The following is a 22,186-nucleotide window of genomic DNA, read 5'->3' as shown; positions in this document are numbered from 1 at the left end:
CAGGTACAATTCATTGTCAAGAGATCTCAAATCTCCTTTGTCTGTGCTGTCTTGCTCACTGTATACTTACAGGGCTTGTTCACCATAGCAATCATCTTTTTCCTTTGCTTCAGGTAGTTTGTTTTTTTTTTTTAACTACCAGAAAGAGAAGTTAAAAAGGTCATCTTTTTTCAGTGGTTCTTGCCAGAACTGTGTAAATTACATTTATTGGTTCTGTGTTCTAAATTATACACTGCTGGTGTAGCCTGAAAGGATCTGAAAACACTCCTGCTGTGAGCACACTGTAGCACTGGATTTCATCCAAAGCAATGTCCCATAAAAGAATGGTAAATATGTCTGTGTGAGAACAGCCTACTTGGCAATGTTCAAAATGCCACTGGGTTAAAACACAGTAACTGCAGCTTTTCAATAAAGGGAATCTGACAACTCTGCAGATAGCTGATATGGACCTGTAACCTTTCCCTTTTAGCATAGTAAGTGACCGTGGCAAGCATTTGGGTGAATTCTTCAATGTTATGGCATGAAAAGGAATTTAAAGTAAAAGTCATCTTTATTCAGCTGGTTCTAGTATTTGCTTGGTATTTGATAACTAAAATTACAAAAACTACAGTGGCAGTAGGAGGAGCAAGAGAGTGGAGGCACAGCTGCGTACAGTATCCTGTGTAGCTGCTCATCATTCATATACATTTTCTGTTCTTGCAGGTATTTCTGAATGCTTTGTTAATTGGAGTCATTATTCCTTTTTATTCAGACTCTCGCTGATGTTGGAGTAATTCCTGGAGGTGATATGACACCAGAGGCAGCCCTTACTAAATTGTCATACACGCTCAGCAAGAGTAAGCTTAGCTGGGAGGAGAAAAGGCAGGTAAATATTTCAGTGTGACCTTGAAAGGCTTTAACTTTCCCATCTACTGTGCTAAATCCTGCTTAACTGAATACCTGGCATTTTTCCCTTGCATTTAAAAGCCATTGGTTCCAGAGCCATAATGTGAACATCACATGATTTTTTTTTTTTTCCCTTAAGAAAAATACTGTTAGGAAAATAAATGTATGTAGATTGGGAGAGAAGAGAGTTCTCTGCATAAGTCAGGTAAAAACTGTGACTGAGCCATAAAAATGCCATCATTCAGTGGTAGTATTCTACCTTGAGCATTTCTCTACTGTGGAAATTCATATGGGAGACAGAATCCCAACCCTATTGAGGTCAGCAAAGATCTTGTCATTGATCTTAGTTAGTAAAGATTTCATCCAAGACTCATTAACACAAAGCTAATTCTGAAAATAAATATTGCCTCTTCCTGCACAGTGTTACTCATGACTGTTAGATTTTGTTTCTCTAAGAGGAAATATACTTTAGAAACGCATAAAAAGTAAAGGATTTTTCTAAGAACCATTTGTAACTGATAAAATCATTACCCCCTTAACAATGTTCTTAGTGCTCATTGGTGCTTAAGGTTTTTTTTCCTTAAATTGTGTAGTTATATATCATGTTGCTTTTATAGAAGGAACATACAGTTCTGAATAAGATGAGGGAGCAGCAGTCTGCAGGAATGCATGTGTTTCTGTGCTCATATGCAGTGAAATCATGATCCTGACACTTTGGGAGATGACATTGTGATGAGTCATGCTACAGACTTAAGCACTGCATGCACATGTGTATCTTATGATGGTGTTTTGTTTTTATTAAAAGTGAAACTAATTTGATCATTATTTCATGCTCAGTATTTTCCAACCAGCGGCAGCTCTTGAGACAAACATACCTGGATACCTGTGATCGTAAGTGGGGTGGCTGGAAGTACCACTTGCTGTACTTACAGTTTCAGAGGCTGAGCTTTCAGTTGTTTTCTAAAGCCCTGACTCTGAAAAATGAGAGGGGGTGGAGCTGCATTTCTTCAGTGAGGACGGCACGAGCATATTCTGTGCAAGAACGTGCTTGATAGTTGCCATAATGCTGTGTGAATAGTAGTGGTATTGCATGTACCTGTGTATATACGCTTTAGAAATCCAGGCTCTTCACTGATGGCCCTTTGGTCCACTCACTAACCCCAGAATGTACATATAGTAGCCTGTTTTTTTTAATACAGGCTAATTTTCATACACAGAGGATTATTTGACCTGAGACAGGAGAAGCTTGCCAAGCTTCCTGCCTAGATGTGTGAGTTAAAACTTAATTTGAGATCCAGTTTGCTGAAGTGAGATAGCTGACTTACTCAGGCAAGGACTTGGTGATAGGATGTTTTAGGTACCACTGGCACAAGTTACTTCTACATCTTCACGTGCTGCCCTTTGGAATGTGCTGCACAGTTTGTGTGGTGGTGCTGAGACCTCCTTTATATCGTTTGAAAAACAAAATAACTTCTGCAGTTTCTTTGGGTTAAGCAGGATCGGTTTCCTCATTTGACTCATTGTACAGACCTACAAACAATTGTGTTGGCACAATTAAGGGAGCAGCATGCTGCATTGCCTGGGCAGGAATGAGTGTTAGAGACCAGGAGAAGAAGAAAGCCTGGAAATATGTCATCTGTGGCAATATCTTCAGCTAAACATATCACCAAACAATAGTCTCCCAAGAGATGGAAGCTTTCCTGAAGCTGGCGTGGTTATTTTAGGATTCTCTTTCAACACGAGAAGCAAGGAATGTGCCCCCAGACACATGCAAATGGCTGCAGAGCTGGTAGGACTGAGTAGGGCACGTAGGGCTTTGCACAGGGTGCATTTAGTACAGGTGCCAATTGCTAAGGTTACCTGTGCAAAGCAATGATCTCAACCTGTCAGACTCCGAAAGTGCGCCAAGGCAGCAGGCAGCATCCCGGGTTACACGTAGATGGGACTCTTCCAGCAGACAGCTACCGTGTTGTCAGCGCTTGGAGTTTTTTTTTAATAAAGGGCATGCCTAGACATAAGTAAACCTGGGGCATTCCTCCTTCCAACATCACATCTGTTTCTTACAAACTTACACAATCCTGCTTTTTAAAATTCTAATTGAAGTAACTACATGCTTTATAGCTGCATCAGCAACCTTTTGTGAAAGAGTGCCAGTATGTAAAATGTCAGAATGGAGGAAACTAGTTGTTTTTTCTTAATGACTGGCTTTTCTCTCTGTTCTACAGGTTTCCCAGAACCTGTCTTTTGGAGTATTTTCATTTCTTTATTGCCATATTCAAGCACTTTCTACACATTAATTGGCTGACCTGCTTTTGGTTTAGTTTTGTTTTGTTTTGGTTCGGGTTTTTTTATTCCTGAATATATTGAATGAAAACTTACACACCTGCTTTCATAGTGACTGACTAGTACTACTGTAGACCTGCATTCAGAGCTGGCTCTACAGCCAAATTTTAACAATTTTAACACCATCAGGGCTAAAGGAGCTGTTTGGAAATCCCTTGAAATACATGACTGTCTACAGGCCGCACTAGGCTTTGTGTTGAGGCCTACCTAGAGTCTGCGTAGGAGTACTCCTCAGTACTCCTTGGGAATGCTGGCAAAAAGCATTTCAGAATATTCTGGTTTTCAGCCTCACTCTGCTAATTACTTACCATCTTTGTGTTTTTAAGTAGGCTGCAGTTTACCCCACTAGGGAACTTTTGTCTGCATACTCTGAAAATTGGGGTGCTTTGTTATGTGCTTATTTTGGTTTCTTTGCTTTGGAAGAAAATTTTATTTGCCTGTCCCCTTTCGCTCCCCCAGCCTTTGTCTTTTTAAATTTACAGTCTTCATGGGACAGTAACTATTTCTTTAATCTTTTGTCTGCGTTCAATTAGTTTCCATAATTCCTCCAAACAATTTTCTAACTTGATCCTAAGTTTTTTTTATCAGGCTGCTACCATATTTTTCCTCTGCTAACAAAGGATTTGATTGCCTGCTTTTCAGATGCTGAGTGAGAATCTAAGAGGAGAAATGACTGTTGTACCCACAGGAGCCAAGATCTCTCTGAGAGATAGCAAGTTTATTCAAGTGATTGCCAAATCTCTTAGTATCAGCAGCAAGGAGGTATATACTTAAATATTTAAAATTGAACTTATGTAAAGCTGTAAACCCAATTAAATGAACTTAGCTTAAAGATGAACAGCAAAGCTGAAACAAAAATGGAACACTGGAACTTTTATCTTGTTTTCTTAGTACTGAATGTCCCAGCTAGCCCAGCTAGGGTTAGGGAGGAAGGACACAATGACAAGCATAACACTAAAATGTTTTTAATTAAAAACTTATTAACTTTTTTTCCCCCTCTTTGTAGCCCCATCTTGAGTATTTTCTTGGCTGTCTGGTTACAATAACAAGCCTCAGACAGTTGCTGTAATTCAGGATATCAATGATATGAGAAAGTGCTTTGTATTTTTGTGGTCAAACATATTGACAGTTTGGAGCAATTCAAATAATAATGTGTAAAACAGCCCAATTGTACATTCAGTCCTAGAAGGCTGATACTAAGGAAGCGCTATACAAGTGTAATTTGTGGTGTTTAGTCCTTTCCAAATGGAAAATCAGAAAATATAGTATTGGTTGTAAGATAAGAGTATTTGCTTTTCTCTTGGCTTAGTTTCAGGGCAGATGAGATTTTTAGTATCTAAGGAATCCTGAATGTAAGGTTCTTCAGTAAGTGTGAGAAGTGGGAGGGTATTTAGGGGGCAGTGGAGGTTTGGAAGTACAGGTTACACAAATGTCTGAGGAATCACATGAATAAAGTTGATCCTGTCTTGAGGAGACTGGACTCTGTGGTCCTTTCCACCTACTGCCAGTACTGTTTCTCTTACTGTACTGATGTGTAACTATAGCAGCACAGAGATGGCAATTAGTGTGTACACCTTAAATGGTATATATAGGTATCAGATACTTGGAGTGTTGCCAGGGAGGAATATAATCTTATGGATGTAAGACTGACAGAATGTAAAATGAGACTTCTTTCCTTCCAAGAACTAAATACTACCATTTTTAAATATCCAAATGACTAAATTGGAAACTTTACATGAAAGCAAGAGGAATGTTTTTAGGACTCGGACATCAATCACCTTAGAGGCAAGGCTGATATTAAACTTTTAATTTTATTTGTTTCTCAGGAGTTAGAAGCTGTAAGAGATGCATTAATTCCACCTTTGGCTTGTGCTGCAGCTAAACTGGGTGACATAGATGCATTAAGAGCCATAGCAGAAATGGTAATGTAAAATTAACAGTTTGTATAAAACATTTTTTAAATAGCATTGCAAATGACAGGAGGAAGCTATGCTCACTGGGAAGCAACTGCCTAAGTCTTGGAATCAAGGTGCTTTGACTAATACAGTTGGTTTCTAGGCTCCTCAGTCTTTGCCTTTCAAAACTGGTATGTTCTTTTACCTATCTGGTTCTGAACTGCTTACATTTTCTTTTGAACTGTTAAAATACAGGTAAATTAAAATGCAAGTTCTTATCTGCTAACTTTGGAATACTTTAAAATGGATTGTGTTGCTTTCTTTCACGTAACTTTCTTTATGCATATTCATAGCATCCAGCTTTTGGATGTAAATCCATTATGATTAAAAAAAAAAGAACTTTAAAATTATATTTAAGCAAAACACAGTGCAGTGCTAATTCAGGATTTTTGGCTCTCCTCATAGCTCTATTCTGGGTTTTACCTGAAAAAAGAAACAGGCACTTCCCTGTAACATCTTCTACACCTCTTTTTTTTTTTTTTTTTTTTTTCTCTTTGCCTTGGTTTACCCTACTCTTGGGATTTTGCTAATGGGCTTTGAGAAAGCATAAATATATCTTGCAAATAACAATAAACTAAGACAGGTAAAATGAGCAGACTATAGGCACAAAGCTGCCGTATGGCATACTGCAATAAAGAGCATCTCTGAAGAGGCTGTAATGAGAATATGAATAGAGAGGGGAAGATGCAGAAGGTGGAATAAATATATTTTCTAATGATAAAACAATGCTACAAGATGAACTTTAAGTTTGACATGCGTAATATTTTGGTGGCAAAATTAAAATGTGGTGTATGCATCTGCTGTTGCGCCAACAACTTAACGTGAAGCAATTATCTTTTTAGCATGCGAAGGGTCTGTCCTTTTGTAGGGTGGAAATTTGAGCTGTGGAGACTATGATGGCCGAACTCCACTTCATATTGCAGCCTCTGAAGGGCATTTACCATTAGTTGAGTATTTGTTGACATCTGGTGCGACTATTTATGCTAGAGACAGATACGGATCTACCCCACTGATGAACGCAATCAAGTTCAGGTAACAAAATGATTTATACACTACTCTATGTAAAGTTTATAAACCTTATATCGTTTTGGATTTAAGGTCCATCCCTGTGTTTTGGTTCTTGTTTTGTCTCAGTAGTCATGTGTAAATGACAGCAGTTAAAATAACACAAACCAGCTTCATTTCAAAGGATGTGACTAGCCTAAATTAAAAGATATTTTTTAAATAATATGAAATAAAAGCAAAGAAGTTGGTATGCATGCAGAATTTTAGCATAAGGTAATTTGTTGCTGCCTTCCTGCCAAGACTTTGTCCCTAATTTCAGGGCTCCACTCTTTGTTAGGAGGCTTCCTTAGAAAACAGAGCCAAACTGATCACCCCTTTTGACTGTCAGAAGTGAGAGTGCAGAACCAAGGGCTATTTCTTTCTGCCCTCCCCTTTCTCATCAAGACCAGACTGTTTCAATTGGCTCAAAATATACCGGTAGGTTGACATGTTTTAAACTTTCCCTTCCACCAGTGCTTTCCTGAGTCTCTTGCTGGATGACTGTTTTTTTTGATTTTTCCCTTCCACCCACTCATAATTATATGGGATGGCTGCATGGCTCTGCCTGCTTTGTGGATTTCCTCTTCTTGTTGTTCTGAATGTCAGCAGTTCTTGAATGGTGGTCATGGACATGCAGTTTACTGGTCTTTTCCATGTTGTATAGTTCTAAGGAACAGCCATAGCACACAATGTAAAAGTTATCAGTTATCAAAATTTAATTTTAAAACACTTGGTTTATATAGCCTGGGGATTCATAGAGCCATTGGTCTTCTAACGTGTTAGCAGCTGCATGCCCTAATCTCTTCTAGTTTCTTTGATCCACTTTCAGCTCCTTATCTCATATTCAGCCTGCATGATGGCAGGAGAGAAGGTTTTTCTGTAAAGGAGCTTGCAGTGATACAGTTTTGGTGGCTGGCTGTCCCTAGATATTCCTAGAGCTTTCTCATTTTGTCAAGTTTACCTGGTCTGTCAGGCTGAGTTAGCTCCTTGGAAGGTCTGACCATACTGGTTTTGCATTGGCTGGAGGAATAACTTGAAGGCTTTTTCTGTCTGAAAGACCAGACATAGAAGAGTCAACAGGCTCTATTAACTTGAGACTTGAAGTCCTGTGTGGCCACACTGTGCTATTGCCTTACCTATGGCTTTGTAGTCAATGCTTTATCTCGGGAATATATATAATCCCTTCAGTGGCAAACCCTTAAAGTCTTAAAGCAAAAACAAGCCCAACAGCAAATCAAACAAATAACCTCACGGTTGAGTAGAGATGGCTCTGGTCCAATGTGAGAAAATGCTAAAGCATTAGATACCATTAGATGTTCCTGCAAATCAGGCACCTACTTTTTTTTACCGCACCCATCTACCGCCTGAGGAATTTCACATGGGCTTGTTGTTTGGATTCCTCGGCATTGCCACTCCTATATTAGACTCCTACTATGACTCTTAAGCTCTTTAAAACTGCACACCCATTTTGATACAGGGAATTGTAAAAGGAAACTGCACTATAACCATTTTCAGTTTCTCTTTTTGTTTCTACTGTTGGAATGAGAGGAAGTGTTGACTTAGAACTAATCTCATAAATGTGTATTTATGATCTGCTGTGTTCTTACACTGCATTTCACACTAAGGACCATATAAAGGAGAATGCTAAACATCAGACAGCTGTATGTGTGCATAATTAGATACCCACTCAGAAGATTTCTGCTACAGAAATATTTGAGTTCTATTTATTAAACAGCTGCGTGCTCAAAGTGGAGAAATTATCCTGATGCAGTGTACAAAGTGGCAGGGAGGGAAGGGAGAAGACTGATCTCAGTGAGCAGTCAATCTTTAAACTGTTTAATATTGTAACTTTCTCAATTTTACTGAATACTGCATCAGCTTAATCCCATTTTCTGAGAATTAGTATTTGTTTAATTGGCATTTAACTACAGTAATGTGTCCACTCATCTTAAAAATAGCTTTCTTCCAGTTTTTTATGTCACATTTCTCAGTGGCTGCCTTTTAACCTAGCACGAAAATGTATATAGTGATGACTGATTTCTCTCTTCCATTTAATAATTTGTAAAGATGATCAGGAGTTATGTCTCTTCTTAAAAGCTTCTTCTTAGCACTGTCAATTGGTAGACCAGCAACTTGATCTATATCGATGATAGTCTCTTAATTTTTTTTTACTTCAAGTGACTGTTTCTTTGTTTCTTTGGATAGTAAAACGTGGAGTTCCTTGCTAAGTAAGGAATAAACTACTGCATTTCCGCTTTTTCATTTGTAACTCTGCAATTTGCGTGTAGTCTTATTCACTTTATGCATGAAGCTAAACAGACCACTGTTAATTTAGGCCAGTTGCTTGACATATCAAAATTAGTAGCATTCCTTTAATTTCTTAGAGCACCCTCAAGGGATAATTAATTTTCAAAACAAAATAATAATTTTTTTTAATAACAAACTCTTCAAGCAGGAAAATGTCTTGAATAAAAATTGTGTATATTTTATATAGTAAAAGCACTTCCATTTACTTGTAGAGCAGTGGTAAAAGGTTGGAGATGGAGAGTTGCTCATACAGCGCTGTGAGAACATCAGATTAGAGGCAGTAAAATTACCTCCCACGTAAATGTGAATTTAAATACTTGATATTTTGCAAGGTTACATTTACATTACTTCAGGAAATCTAAGGCAGAGTGAAAATCTAACCACTACTGACTCCAGAAATGTACTGAAGCTTGTCTTTGCAGAGCTCGAGCACAAAATTCCCACTGATACCATGCAGAAAACCAAACAAGTGAAACTAAGCTGAGCCTGCCATATCCATTCCAGTTGCTAGGGGAGCAAGCAGTAAAAAGAATGAAGCCAGTCGAGTTTGGATATACATTACACCTGCATTTCTTTAAAGAGAGTTGGTGGAAGGTGTGCCCCCTAAGGCTCCAATCCTGCAACCTCTTACATACGTGTTAATTTCACATGTGTGACTCATCTCTTTTGAAGTTGATTCACTTTTAATAAGTGTCTGCCAAGACAAGGCCCAAGACGATACGTACTGTATGGCACCTTGGCTGCTGTGAATTCAGAGCCCCCGTGAACCAGTATGTGTTCTGATGCCTTTATCTGGAACTCAAACTGTGCTCATAGCAGTGAGCGTTGAAGACCACACTGAGTCATTTATATTGCTACTAATCCATTGAAACATTGCGTATTTTATCTCCAGTGTTATCACTAGTGGAGTCTAGCAGGGAGGAGACACTGGAAGCACCTTCTATCTCTTGTTTTTTCCTTCAGAGAGTGGTTGAATGACAGTGGTAGTATCAAAAGGCTAACTTAGGTAACATATGCAAAATAGCATTGTTTCTATAGCCTGTGTCTCACCAAGAGCCATGGTTTGGTAGCAGAGCACACTAAGGGAAAGTCAGAAACAGTTTGCAATAGCTCCTCATGGTTTTGCTCATGAGATGAGGCTAGCCTGGACAAGCAGTTGTGCACCCCAGGCTAACAAGGCGATGTTGGCCTGCCCTCTAGACCTTGAACTCTTGTTTGTCCAGCAGTTACTCTGCTCTTGGTTTTGTGCTGTCACCTTAGAATGGGAATATGAACCGTTGCCAAGAGGTTTGTGGCTCATGACATCAGCTGAACTTCAGGTCCTGGTGAGGCCTTTGTAAAGCTGCAGGAGAGCAACACTTAGAGAAACTTATAAAGACAAATACCTCCCATGTGCCTAAGACATAACAGTATCAGAAATACAGACAGCCTCTTGAAACATGAATAATGCTCTTGTGGTAGGTACAAGGCAGCAGAAGTGGTACTCTGGATAGGGCTTAAGGTTCTGCAGAATGTAGACACCATTTGGATGCAAGTAGGAACAAGCTGTAGTGTGACTTATGCCCCGCATAGTTTTCATGTTGAGTGATGGGAATGCAAGAAGTGGTCTGTTTGGTTTCTTGGATGTATCTGGTCTTCATAGCCACAGTACTAAATTTAACACTTTTAAGTTGCATATTACTATTTGTCACTATTCCTCCTCTCCCTTAACCTTCACTTAACAAACTGTGGTATACAACACTTGACCTCTTCTTCCTGCCACACCAACAAATGTGATTTTGAATGATTCCCAGATATTTAGACATTATACTTCTATTTAGAAACGTTTTATTGTAAACATCGGTAGTTTCAATGGTTAAAGATTTATTTCAGACTACCTTTTTTCCTCACTTAAAATTGCTGCGTGGGGTAAATGCCCCTAAATCTGTCTGTAGCAAATTATAGAGTCCCACTCAGGGTAGTAATGGCTGTATGATGTAGGTGAAGTGCTTTCTGGAGGGAATCTTGCTACCAGTGAGGAGTAGAGAGTTACAACAGAGGAAAAAGAAAAGCCTGGCTCTTGGCTGGAATCCAGAGATACAGACTTCATAGGGGCAGTACGTTGAGGGAAGATACTGCACAACATTACACACTTTATTGCCTTTTATTTTATAGTACTGTCCCATAGCATAGCTTTTATTTTAAAAAGCACTAGTTTCATACTGGGATTTTAAGTATAAGGTGGGAAATGATGAATACTGCAGGGCAATCAGTGGAGAGTATCAGACACTTCCCATATTCCTTTCTGTACTCATCTTGAGCTAGAGTGAACAAATATGTTCTACTTTCATCTATTTCAGGTCAAATTTATTTTCAGCTAATTACTATTCTGCTTAAGACTGAACTAAAAATTTCATACATGTAGAATTCATTCTTCACCACAGATCGAAAAACAGGAAGCCATGCCACTATCTGCTGGCTCAAGGATATCCTTGTGGATGACTGGCCATGTTATAAGGGACCCACCTGAGAAAATATTTTAGATAACTAAACAAACCTGCAGCAAGTGCTGTTCCAGCAATGCTTTGCCATGAAACAAAGAAATATTTTTAATTTTTTTTGGCTGTCAACAGAAACAAAGTACAATTTAAAAAAAAATGCCTGTTAGGTTACATAATCTATGTTTGAAAAAGGAAAGTTAATCCTATAGCATCTGTACTGTTCTTTGTTTAATTTATAAATTAAGAACTTATATGAAACATAGAAGCTTGTGTAGGCTTAATATGGATAAGAGGAAAGTAATTTCTCATTCAAGATAGTTTCCTAAAAAGAAGCAGAGGGATTAGATAAGCATTTTAGTCCAATTCTAAAATGGAAAGGCCTATGACTACCTCCAAGAAAATGCAAGTGATTAAGCCAAACAAGTATGTGAGCTTACTCTTTATTTTTAATTAATACAGAGGAGTGTTTAGGTATTGGGTTGGGAAAAGGTGTGCTTTTGTGGGAGGTTTGTAAGAATACTTTACCACAATGTTGAAGCTCTAAAAACCTGATTAGCTTCAACATTAGCCTAAAGATTCATTGCTTATCTGCAAGACATGAATTTTATTTGACTGATAGACATGGGCATTGTATTCTGTAAAATACAGGAATGATGCTGTGTAGTAAATGCCCTCACTGTTTGCATGTATTTCCATCACTAATATTTCAAGTGTTATATTAAGCTAGCACTAAGGTAGAGAAAATAACAATTCTTTCAAGAGAAAGGGATGCATTTGCTTCCATTTCAGAGCTGAACTTAACACTTCTATGAGCTTAGTATGCAAATGTTTTTTTGATAGGGAGGGCAGGTCTGTTTACTACAGAATCTGAGAATTGAGATTTACTACAGAATCTTTGAGAAGGATTCATTGGTTCTTTGATGGTCACAAATATCATATAAGAACTTTCACTGACTGTTCATGTTATATGAGTAGTGCTGGATTTGGACAAAAAAAACCCTACCAGTGAAGACACTTTCTCTGTTTTTTTTTCTATTCCTTTCATAAAGGCACATACAAGTGATTAATTTGTTACGAGAAACGGGAGCACACCTTTCAGGCCACGACTTGGAGAACATTGGAACAACACTCTGCAGGTAAATGTGATATAAGGTGAGGGGGCTCTAAAATTGGGATGGAGTAGGATGATTTTTCAGAAGAGACTCTCAGAATGGACAACAGCGTGTAGACAACTTCCAAGAGACAGTTGGCCCCCTGGAACAAGACATGGTTATGTCTGTGCTAGACTGACAATAAGGAAACAAGCAAAGCGATCAAATTAAGAATAAACTCTGTGTTGGAGCTGCAGTAACTCAAGAGAGATCCAAAGTAGGCAGTATTGTGAGGATAAGTGAACTGGAAGCAAACATGCCCTATTTTTTTCTAAGCACTTTCACTGAGGAAGGATGAGGACTAAGCTGTGCAAGGTGTGATTTAACAGCATCTCTAACGGAGAATAAAAGCTGCACACAGAGCATAATTTTTATTTTCTTATAAATCCACTTTCATTTATATGGGAATGGCTTTGACTAACTAGCATGTAACACTGTATTTAAAAATAACTAAATCAAATAGACAAATAGGTCTAACCCTCAAACTTTTGAACTGCTCACCATCTCTGTATTTAATTTTAAGAGGATATAATCCTCTGTTAAAGCTGTTTTTGCATACAGTTGCTTTTAATATATAAGGTCATTTAATGGATATATGTTCTGAAAAGAAATAGATGCTTGATTTTATTTTTTCCAGTACTGGTCCTGAATTACAAATTATTCTGAGAATTCTAAGAGGGTTTAATGTATTTCCTAAGATTACTTATAGTTTTTACTTCATTTCTTCTTCTCTTATTCTCAAAAATGAACAAGAAAACCCTGAGTAATGGTTTTCATATCACACTTGGCAGGAAACCATGAGACTTGTAGGGAACAGCCAGTGCTGTATATTGTCTACAAAAATATATGGTCAAGGTAAAGCTTCTGTGTGTTCTTTATAGAGACTGGACTCTGTCTTTTGAGTAGTTCTGGAATCAAGAAATAGCTAGAAAGTTTCCGTTGCCATAACACGCTCAGAGGAGACTGGATTATAACACTTTTACCATGAATATAAAACATGCACTTCCCAGGGCACTACAGGTGATAGGACAGAACTAAACCCTGGTGTGTGGAGTTTCCATCAGCCAAGAAGGCGAGAGGAATGGCTTAGGGAATGACATTCCTCTGCAAATAAATTGGCCCCTTATTTGGCCCTTGTGCCACGTGCAGAACCAGTTTGGCTAGCTGACCTATGTCCAAAAAAACAGAGAACAAGGGTCCTTTAAACAAAAAGTGATTCTGATGCAGTTTGTTACAGAATTTTAAGGAGGATCTCGCACCCTGCATCTGTATTGCACAGTCGCCTGTTGTTCAAAGCTGGTATTTTGATAGCAAATATTTAAGATATTTTGAAGTTGCGTTGATAGTAGTAAGTTTAGTATAAACCCACTGTAAATCTTCCAAACAGAGCAGGAGTGTACTCGTGTGCAGAGGCTGAGTGAGGACTCAGCGTGGCGGGAGGTGCTCAGGAGGAGGCTCCCCCTGCTCGGCGTGGGTCAGGAGCTGGGACTGCGGCTCTCCTGGCCAGCAGCTGCAGCCAGGGTGTGCCCACGGGCACACCTCCTACCAGGAGCACGGCCAGCCCGAGGCAGTGATCAGCCTTCAAGGTGTTGCTGAAGTGTCTGTGAATGCTGGCTCTTCGCTACACTGCTCCTGCAGAGCTGAAGGGCTTTCTTTCCTCTTGCTGTTCTAGAGGGCCTGGTATAGTCTTTTGCACCAAACTAGACTTCTTGTTCCACAGAGCATTATTCAGATGCCTAAAAGTTATTATACCTGAGGTACTAGTGTTTGTCCTTCTGCCAAAATGTCTCAGATACTTCTTCTGGAGTATCCTCAGATGACCTGACTGATATAGTAATTTTTTCAGCATGCTCAGGCTCACTTCTCTGTCCTACTTCTTACCTCCTCCTTTCAAGCCTTTTGTTTGTAGGCACTGGCACCTTCATGGCAGCCATCATGTTCACACAGTCAAGTTGCTTATAGAACTGTTTTTAACATGTTTCCTCTGTCTAATTCGAACCGTTTTCCTGCATCTCTTCTATCTCGTAATGTGCCATAGGCTGCAATTTGTACCAGTCTGGCTTTGGCAAGGCAATATGTGAACTTCTTCAGGTTTAGAAGGACAGGTTCCTTGCTTTCTGATAAGCTCTGAGTTCCTGCACTTAACTAACTTAACTTTTTTCTCCTGTGCAGCTCTGTCTGAATTGGAAGCTATAATCAGCTTTCCCCCCTTGCTACTTGCCTATCCTCAAACAAACTGGCTTTGATAAAAGACCATGAACAGGGAATTTTGTGTTCTAATACTGTCTCCTCAGCTTCCCTCTGTTTAGACTAATGATTTTTAGAATAGAATAGAATAGTTCAGTTGGAAGATTTTGGAGTTGAAATAAAAATAAATGTGCTCCTTTGGCATTGGTGATGTTTGAGAGGCAAAGGCAAACTAACCAGAACTGAGATGGTAGCAGGAAATCTTCTTGTGTAGAAAATGGAGATGCACATAGGCACAGCCAAGATGATCTCATTCTTATATCCTTAATGGTTTCATTTGCTGGGTTTTTTTTAGGAAGTGAGAGGTGTTAGTCTGCTTTTTGGAATCACTTTGTTGGTGTGTGGTATCTGGTTCATGGCTTTGTTTTGAAATGAGAAAGATCTCAATGTTAGTAATCTGTCAAATATGTCAGTCTCTTTTCACATTGCAGTAGTATTGTCGTCTGTGTGCAAAACCAAACCATGAGGAGATAAATTGGGACATCAGACTTATTCTGAAGGCTTGTCAAGTTCTGGAGTGGGTAAACATTTGCTTTGTGGATTTTTTTAAAGGGAAAAAGCCTGTATAGAATTAAGATACTCTGTTCAAGTCTGTACTTCACAAAAATAAATAGGGATATAAGGCCAAACCAGCTTTCTCTTTCATATTCTTAGATGTCATAAAATGATACAATAGGATATACAAGGATGACACCTTTCAAAATCAGCAACTTTCAGAATAAGATGCCTCTTTAATTTAATATAAATTTGGGGGTTAAAGCTTAGGGAGGAAGGGTAAATATACCTCTGCAGGAATTAGGACCAAGCTTCTAATACCTGTTAGCTTTAAAATAATTCTCTCAACTGAGAGAGACCTGGAGATACTAGCTAAGAACAGCATCCCCAGCTGTGTTCATGATAGAACAAACCATGCCTTTTGCTGGACTTTTAACTTGGTTTTTGAGGACTTTCTAAAAAAAAAAAAAATATATATATTTTTTGTCTTCTGGCAGGGTGATGATGCACGTTAAGAAAAAAAAAAAGTGTCTTTTCTGGTCACTTTATATAACATAGACACTGAAAAAGGCGAATAACTGAAAAAGCAAAGCTTTGTGTCCCTGGAAAAGATGAAATCCTAGTACCTGCGGAGGCAGGAGGGAACCCCAACGTGACATTTCACCGAACTCATTACTTCACAGGTCTAGAACTGCATTAGCCCTTGTTCTCCTGAACCCTCTGAGACTTGAACTGCTTTGCTCCTGATACCCTGACAGTGACAGAGCACCCCTTAAGCAGCAGCTCCTGTAACCAAGTCTGCTTGATGCTAGCATAGCAGGAGACTCAAAATCAGACAGCAAGATTGCATTATCACTGTTTGTGATACCTTAGCTCTGTCATCCTCACAGATAGGTTAGCTGTGCTGAAACTGTGAACCAGGTACACAATCACCTTTTCTAAATGCAAGAGTACTGATAGGCAGCATACCTGGGATTATCTGCTGTAAAAGGTATCAGAGATTAGTAAAGTGTGTTAAGTAGTTCTTTCTCAACAAAGCAGGTTTTAAACGTCCTGATAAGTGTGTATGGAAGTTATCTGTATTCCATTTCATAATATAAAAAATGATAGACTTGCTGCTCAGAGGATGCACTTGTAGTTGGAATTGCTGGCATAAATATCTTTGAGAAAAATATGGAGCAAAGGTCCCTATAGTGTATATTGAGAAGTCCTATGTGTATATTTGACTACACACGAGGTACACTTGCAACATAAAGGAAATACAGATGCGTATGGCTTGGCTACGGGGATCTGGAATTGGAGGTGTTTTGTGGTGTTCTTGATTATAATCAATTTAGGGAATAGTAGCTATCTTCTGTTTAGAGCGGTATCTAAATTTTCTCGCAAGCTGTATCATTTTTTGCTCAGTGGGGCTTAGTCCCCATAGAATACCTTTCTCACTTGGTCAGTAAATGGGTGCTGCAAAATTGAAGATACGTCTGTGTATTTGGATTGCTCTACTGTCACAAGAGGAGACCACTTCATGGTTTTGACCTCTGGCAGTGTGGGTTAAATTGCTCTTTCTGAACAGGTGCTATTAGGCAGTTAATTTTCAAGTAAGTGCAGTAGCCCTCCTTTGTTGCTTACAGTGATGCTAGCTGAATTGCCCTGGGTGTGTAGGTTGGTAATATTTCTAAGTGTGCTGGTCTTTGCCCAAAGTGGTTTCTGCTTTGCATGCGGCTAATGATGAGATTCTGTTGGGCAAATACAGCGCTTTCCTGTTCAGTGTTGGAGGTGCTTGTAACTCTCACTTGCTACATAGGCTTTTTGTTTGGTTGGTCATTCCTTAATTCTGGGACCTTCCAGTGTTAACAGCAGGAGACTTGTCTTTTTAAATGAAGCTGATTCTTGTGTTCCAGAAGTGGCTGCTAAGCAATTTCTTACCTGCTTTACTAATGCCAACTTCTTCCTGCAGTTTTCTTAAGGACTTCCCAGTGAGCTTCCTGTTAGATCTCCTTTGCCTTGCTCCATTTCCTTATTGCTTCTGAGGCACCTTTTTTGTGATGGCAGTTTTCATTAATGATGTGATGATCCTTTTCCTCATGATGTCAGACCGAAGCACCGTTAAACCTCATAACACGCCAGTGCCACTTCCATCCCCCAAAGGCCCCAGCTGTTGGTCTTCTGCCTCACAGTTGATGGTGTTGCATGGAGGAACACAAAGACCATTTGCTTTCCCTTTTCATGCCTAGCCTCTGAGACTGCTGCAAGCAAAAGCTTCTCTATGACTTTCTCCTCAGACTGCTGCAATTAGAGGTTTCCGCTCCCCAGAAAACATTTTTTTAGGTACTTAAAGAGATTTAATTAACAACACAAGTTATTTCAGCCTAGCAAAGAAGTGAAATTTGCAGCCCTGCTTTCAGGGTTTTTTCCATAAGCTTACCTGACTGCCTGCCTCTTGCATCTTCCAGCCTTATCCACTCTCCACCAGGTCTGGCTGGCTGGGTTGTCATACCCAGGAGCCTGTCATCCTCCACCCCTGCTGCCAGCAGTATCAGGAGTATGCCTTTCCCCCACAGCGAGCACTGTTTAAGGCAGCAAACTCTGAACTTATTAAGTTTGGGGAGGGTTCCCCCTCACTTAATGAGATTCAACCTCACTTGATGATTATCGGCGTGGCTCTACTGAAACTACCTGTGAGCACATGACAAGCTGAGGTCTGAAGCCTGACAGATGTTGGTACCTTGAGGAAACTGAAGATAGTCCTCCCAGCCTTGCTGCCAGTTCAGCCTGTCCACAGGCTCGGTACAGACAGCCATGCTTTTGCATATGTATGGGCTGTTAGCCCTTCTTTTGCCAAAATTAAAGTTAAAAATGAACCTTAAGTGTTATGGATGAGACTACCAGCAGATGTGTAAAGAAACAATGTGGCATGCTCCTTGCTGTTGCCATACATGGCAGATAGAGACTGTTTTTAAAAGTTTTTTTTTTCTTGCTGACATTTCAATCTTACAAATTATCTTAGAAAGCTCAAAAAAAGTAGCTGTGTTACTGTCCAAATGATATCATATAAATATGCTGTCATCACTTCTGATAGCAAAGTTATGCAACCTTGTGAAGGAGGTTCTTAATGGTTTTAAGTAAGGCACGCTGACTGCTAGCACATCTGCTCGTGCGCTCATCTGCATCTGGATTTACCCATGCCACGGTTTGGGGTCAGGGCACCCCCAGAACCAAAACAGGAGCTCTCTGTTAACCCCCTCCCCCATCTCGAAAGGGAGGGAGAAAGGGAACAAGGAAGATAGACTTATTGAAAAGAAAAAAAAAAGAAGATAAAAGAAGAGAAATTAAAAGAAAGCTTTAATACAACAAATAATAATAAAATAGAATATGTACAAATATATACAAAATTAGTACCAAACTTAACCCTCCCAATGGCAACGTGTCGCCGTCACCCCCCGGCTGGGGAGCAGCCCCGGGGAAAGGCCCCAGGCTGGACTCAGCCACAGACAGCGACTGGGTCCAGGAGCTGGATTCTGGAACTCAGTTCGGGGACACGTGGCAGGATGGATGGAGTCCTCCTCCGGTGCAGCCACTGCAGGAGCAGCCAGCAGCCCAGCAGAAGGAGAAGAGAGATGGAAGGGTGACCAAAGGGGTGACGGAAGGGGCTGCCTCTTCTGGTCCTTCAGCTTTTCTGGATATGAGGGCTGTGGGATGGAACACCCCACTGGTGAATCTTGGGGTCAGTTATCCTGCCTGCTCCTCCCCGCAGGTGCGGGGTGCTCTCTGCCCCCCTCCGTGTGGGATACAAGCTTAGCAGTGGCCTTGGTCTGCATCCCAGTCCCTGGCAGTAACTCCAAACATGAAGTGTTATCACTGCTAAAACAGACAGTTGGTGAAAATGCTGCTAACTTCAGACAGTGCAGTTAATTAGAAGAGCTTTAGCTGAAAAGTAAAAATCATTGAGCAGGACCAGCTCTGTTTTACCCCAAACCAGGACAACCCATTACCCTCCCCCCAACTCATTTCATGAGATAAATATTGTGTTGTGAAATATGAAACTGCTTGACTTTTTTTCCCCTTTGGTCATGGTCACACCCACTATGTGAAACTAGCCTGTTGTAAGTACTTATAGCACAGCCCTAGTAATTTAAGGAACTGATTCATCAAGCTGTGTTGCTTGCTCAGCTATTCAAAGCTGTTGTAATAGTGTGCCTCTACTTACCACTCTGCTCTGGCAGCCATGTTGAGCCTCTTCTACTTCAGCGTTTGCCTGCTGAGCTAGAGGACAGGACCCAGGAGCACACTGAAATGGGACTGAAAGATCTAGAACCAATATTAATGATTCTTTTTCCAGCCTTACAGCTAAAGGTGATGTGGATGGGCTGTATGCCTGGTACCTAGCTGGTGCAGACCTGGAGCAAACTGGTTATGATGGCAGGAATCCCCGACAAGTAGTAAGTGTGCTGTGCCTGTACTCTGTATGGCGTGCCAGCTGTGTGAGTAAGACCGCATGCTGTCGGGTCGTAGTAGTTTAGGAAAAGTAAATGTTCTTTGGGGACTATAAACCAGATTAGAGTTTGTTACAAACTCAAGTCTGATGCTGTCCCAAAGTAATAAATTGTTGGAGACAGGATTTTCTCATCTATAATATCAGAGGAATTAAAATTTAAATTGTATTTTAATTATTTTGTGGTAACGTATCCTTACTTCCCACAAGTAAGTATTTGCATGTCCTGGTGCACAGGATGGCAGGATTTATTCATGTTTCTATTTACAGGCAGAGGCTACGGGGCATAAGAAGGTTCTTGACTTCTTTAGAGAAAAGAAGTAAAGAAGGTAAGACCCCATTTTCAAGTGACAGATCTCTGAAATCTGCGGATCAGCATATACATTGATGAGGAACGATTTTGTACTTGAGCCCTAGTTCACCCTAGGGCATCTGCGTTCAACTGCTGTCCCTGCCTTAGTTTCTGATATGACTCTGAGTACTTTCATACTTCTTTGTAGAGCAGGGCTAATGTTTATTCCTCCCTTTGCCTGAGCTTTGAAGTGCTTTTTTATGGTATGCTCCACAGTGTGGTTCTCAACTTGTTTGGGAACGTAAAAGCTACCAAAATAAAACCACTGAGGGCAGGAATGTCTTCTTCCATTGGCCCATTGCAATATGTTGCTCCTCTGTTTTGGCTGCCTTAGAGAGGAAATGCCCTTTACTTGGCACTTAGCCAGGCCTGGTTTTGAGGGTGCCACAGCACAGGGAGCAGAACCTTCTCCCATAGAACAGCGAGGCAATCACAGCCGTTCGGCTGCACAGCCTCCTGCTCAGGAGGTGCTACTGTGGCACCTGCAGCATTTCCACTTGGGCTCTCCCTCTGGGTTTTAATGGAGCAGCATATGCCAGCCTGTCTTCTAGTGTCATGTAGTCAACCATCATGGATAGGAAACATGGGGCAGATTTGTAATGGACAGGAGTTAATTGTCCTACACCCACAGACTGCAGAAGGCTCTCTTTCAGCAGAGAGCTCTGCTGAGGGTTTGCTCCCCCTCCAGGCATGGGACAGGGCAGTGCCATGGCTTGTGTCTTACTCAGACGTCAGACGTAGCTGCCTGGTTGCCTCTGACATGGACTCGCAGCATGGATCTTTCTTGTGCTGCAACATGCAAGGGATGTTTCCCTAACCATGTGCGTGTGGGGTGGGTGGGAGCCTCGTGTTCAGGGCATCAGATCTGATAAGCCTTCCATAGGAAACTTGTTGGGGCGTTTGACCTTCTCCAGTGCTGTGCTGTAACTGGAGTCATTTAGAACACTTCCCTTTCATTTCTCAGAACTCCTTTATGTTGCAATACATTGTTGATTTAGATACCTCTTTTCCAATATATTGCCAGGTCTAATCCAAATTTAAATATTGGGAGGAGATGATCTCCTTCATTTAATAAAGCTAACACAAAATGTAATTGAAGGGTTTGCTGCATCCATGGCTACCTTGCCACTTGAGTGTCCCATTTGATCAATGTGACTGAATTCATGTGTATGTAAGTGGGGAACTGCATCTCCTTTTTGAATCACTGTGTACTGGTCTAAATGAACATAGGACAGACTTTGGCTGGTTTTGTTTTCCTGTACAGTTTTGGGGGGTTCTTCATTTTTAGCTGATACAGAAGTATTAGACATAATCACAGCCTCAAGGATTTAAATTGAAGTTTTCCAGTATCCAGTGTGAAGGTGTTAAAAATACCTTAATAATATGAGCTACGTTGCAAAGGGATTACCATTTTAAGTGAAATATATCTACGAAAGTAATTTTTATTTTGTAAATGGGCAGTAAATGTGTTAAATCTTCAGATTCTTCATGGATCATCTCTTCATTCCTTTGGTCTGAGCCACCAGTTGCATAGGCAGTCTGAAGGAAGTCTTCAGTATCGCATGAGGGCTTGCCTGACAGGCTGCAAAGTAATCTCTTCTTGGGAAGGTTTTGGATACTGCCTAGTTCTAAACATCCATTTTCTATTTCTCCAGAGGCTGTAGAAGATGGTCACTCCTCTTCAGAAATACCAGCTTTGAGCATTCATGGAGTTAAGCCATTATAGAAGGAAAAGAAGAAAGGAACAATGGTAGCTGCACTTGGAGCATACAGGAAAGCTAGAGCTTAGAAATGTTTTTTATTTAGAGTTACATTAAGTTCTTACTGACTTTCTAAAAATTATTTGCTGCTTTATCTTTTAACCACTTCTTTTTAAAAGAAATTTTTATAAACAGGTGAGGCTGGGATGTATTGCCTTTACTGTACACATTCTGTTTTTAAAGAAGCCTTTTGAATCTTATGTTAAATCAACGAGGACAATATTGCAGGCGTAGAAAATGGAAATGCTGTGGTGAATTCATACCGAGAAAAAAAAGTGGATTGTGCATTTCTGGGTTTCAGCTAATAAAATCTCTGAGGAACAATGTTGGTTTCACTTTGTTTTTTGCAATGGCTTGTGTCACTTTGGTTGCAATTACAGCAATTGTGAGTGTCAGTGCAAACAATTGAATCAGTCATGGGCATCTGCCTGCAGTTGTGTACTAATCTTCACCAATGTGTCACTATAAAACCTCACTTAAAATGAGTAGGAGGCAGATGCCATAAAGCATGCTTGTGGGACTGTCTAAGTGAATTGATTGTTTTGTTTCTAATAGCATCTTTCCCACATCCTGACCGGAATATAATCAAGATTGCTACACGCTGGACACATAATTTTTTGGACTAAATGTGATCTCAGTATTAACATACCCCAAGTTTAAACTCCCAGCACTTTCAGA

The 22,186-nt window shown here is 40.1% G+C and overlaps 1 protein-coding gene across 1 annotated transcript in view; it reads left to right on the top strand.

Annotated features, from left to right (window-relative positions):
* ASPG (asparaginase) overlaps positions 1-21,681 on the top strand; it is a gene marked incomplete at its 5' end in the record, with an annotated part of 41,546 nt that extends 19,865 nt beyond the window's left edge. The window contains 8 exons of the mRNA XM_008946885.1: positions 752-865; positions 3,871-3,990; positions 5,055-5,150; positions 6,052-6,215; positions 12,064-12,150; positions 19,244-19,343; positions 19,667-19,725; positions 21,404-21,681. Coding sequence (XP_008945133.1) covers positions 752-865; positions 3,871-3,990; positions 5,055-5,150; positions 6,052-6,215; positions 12,064-12,150; positions 19,244-19,343; positions 19,667-19,720 — 735 coding nt within the window. The remainder of the gene's footprint in view (positions 1-751; positions 866-3,870; positions 3,991-5,054; positions 5,151-6,051; positions 6,216-12,063; positions 12,151-19,243; positions 19,344-19,666; positions 19,726-21,403) is intronic.
* Between the last annotated feature and the right edge of the window lie 505 nt (positions 21,682-22,186).

The sequence above is a fragment of the Merops nubicus genome, unplaced genomic scaffold, assembly GCF_000691845.1.
Source record: "Merops nubicus isolate BGI_N331 unplaced genomic scaffold, ASM69184v1 scaffold24370, whole genome shotgun sequence".
Taxonomy (NCBI): Eukaryota; Metazoa; Chordata; class Aves; order Coraciiformes; family Meropidae; genus Merops; species Merops nubicus.
This window is presented reverse-complemented; position numbering and strand designations above follow the sequence as displayed.